Here is a 638-nt window from a genome sequence, read left to right on the forward strand (position 1 = left end):
GCGGCGGCGGCTGCTGAGGGGCCGCCGCGCCCGCCGCCACCGCCGCCATCTTGGGGCCGCCGACAACACGGGCGGGGGGCGCGGGGCACGACGGGAGTTGGAGTCCGAGCGCCTCGGGCCGGGGGGAGATGGGAGTTGTAGTCCGGCCTTTGGCGCCCACGGGCTGCAGGGCGAGCCGGGGAACGGCCGTAGCGACGGAGCCGCCGGAGGGGGGTGTCTCGTCCGTGCCGCGAGCGGGGCTCGGTGCGGCGGGAGGAGCGGGGAGAGCGGCGGGGCGGCCCCCCGGGTGCACTACATCTCCCAGAGGCCCTTGCGGCGGCGCGGCCCCGGTGCGGCGCGCCCGGCGCGGGGCATGCTGGGACGGGGGCTCCAAAATGGACAACCACCGGGATGCGCCAGGTACGGCCCGGCCGGGGCTGCTCCCGCTCCGCCGCCTCCGCCCGGCCCTGCTGCGCCCCCGCGCCGCTCCTCCCCGCTCCTCCCCGCTCGCTGCCGTCCCCCGGCTCCGCCTGGCCGCCGCGGGGCTGCGGGAGCCGGGCTGGGGCTGTGCCCGGGCGGTCGGGGGCTCCCCGGTTCCGTTCGCCCCGGGTTTCCCTCAGGGGAGCCGCGCCGGGGGCTCGGGATCCATCCCCGTTCAT

The 638-nt window shown here is 79.9% G+C and overlaps 1 protein-coding gene across 1 annotated transcript in view; it reads right to left on the reverse strand.

Moving 5' to 3' along the window:
* MAU2 (MAU2 sister chromatid cohesion factor) overlaps positions 1-638 on the reverse strand; it is a 12,268-nt gene extending 11,630 nt beyond the window's left edge. The window contains exon 1 of the mRNA XM_057385009.1: positions 148-638. Coding sequence (XP_057240992.1) covers positions 148-638 — 491 coding nt within the window. The remainder of the gene's footprint in view (positions 1-147) is intronic.

This window comes from Malurus melanocephalus, unplaced genomic scaffold (assembly GCF_030028575.1).
Source record: "Malurus melanocephalus ecotype Western Australia unplaced genomic scaffold, MMel_1.1 scaffold_771, whole genome shotgun sequence".
Classification (NCBI taxonomy): domain Eukaryota; kingdom Metazoa; phylum Chordata; class Aves; order Passeriformes; family Maluridae; genus Malurus; species Malurus melanocephalus.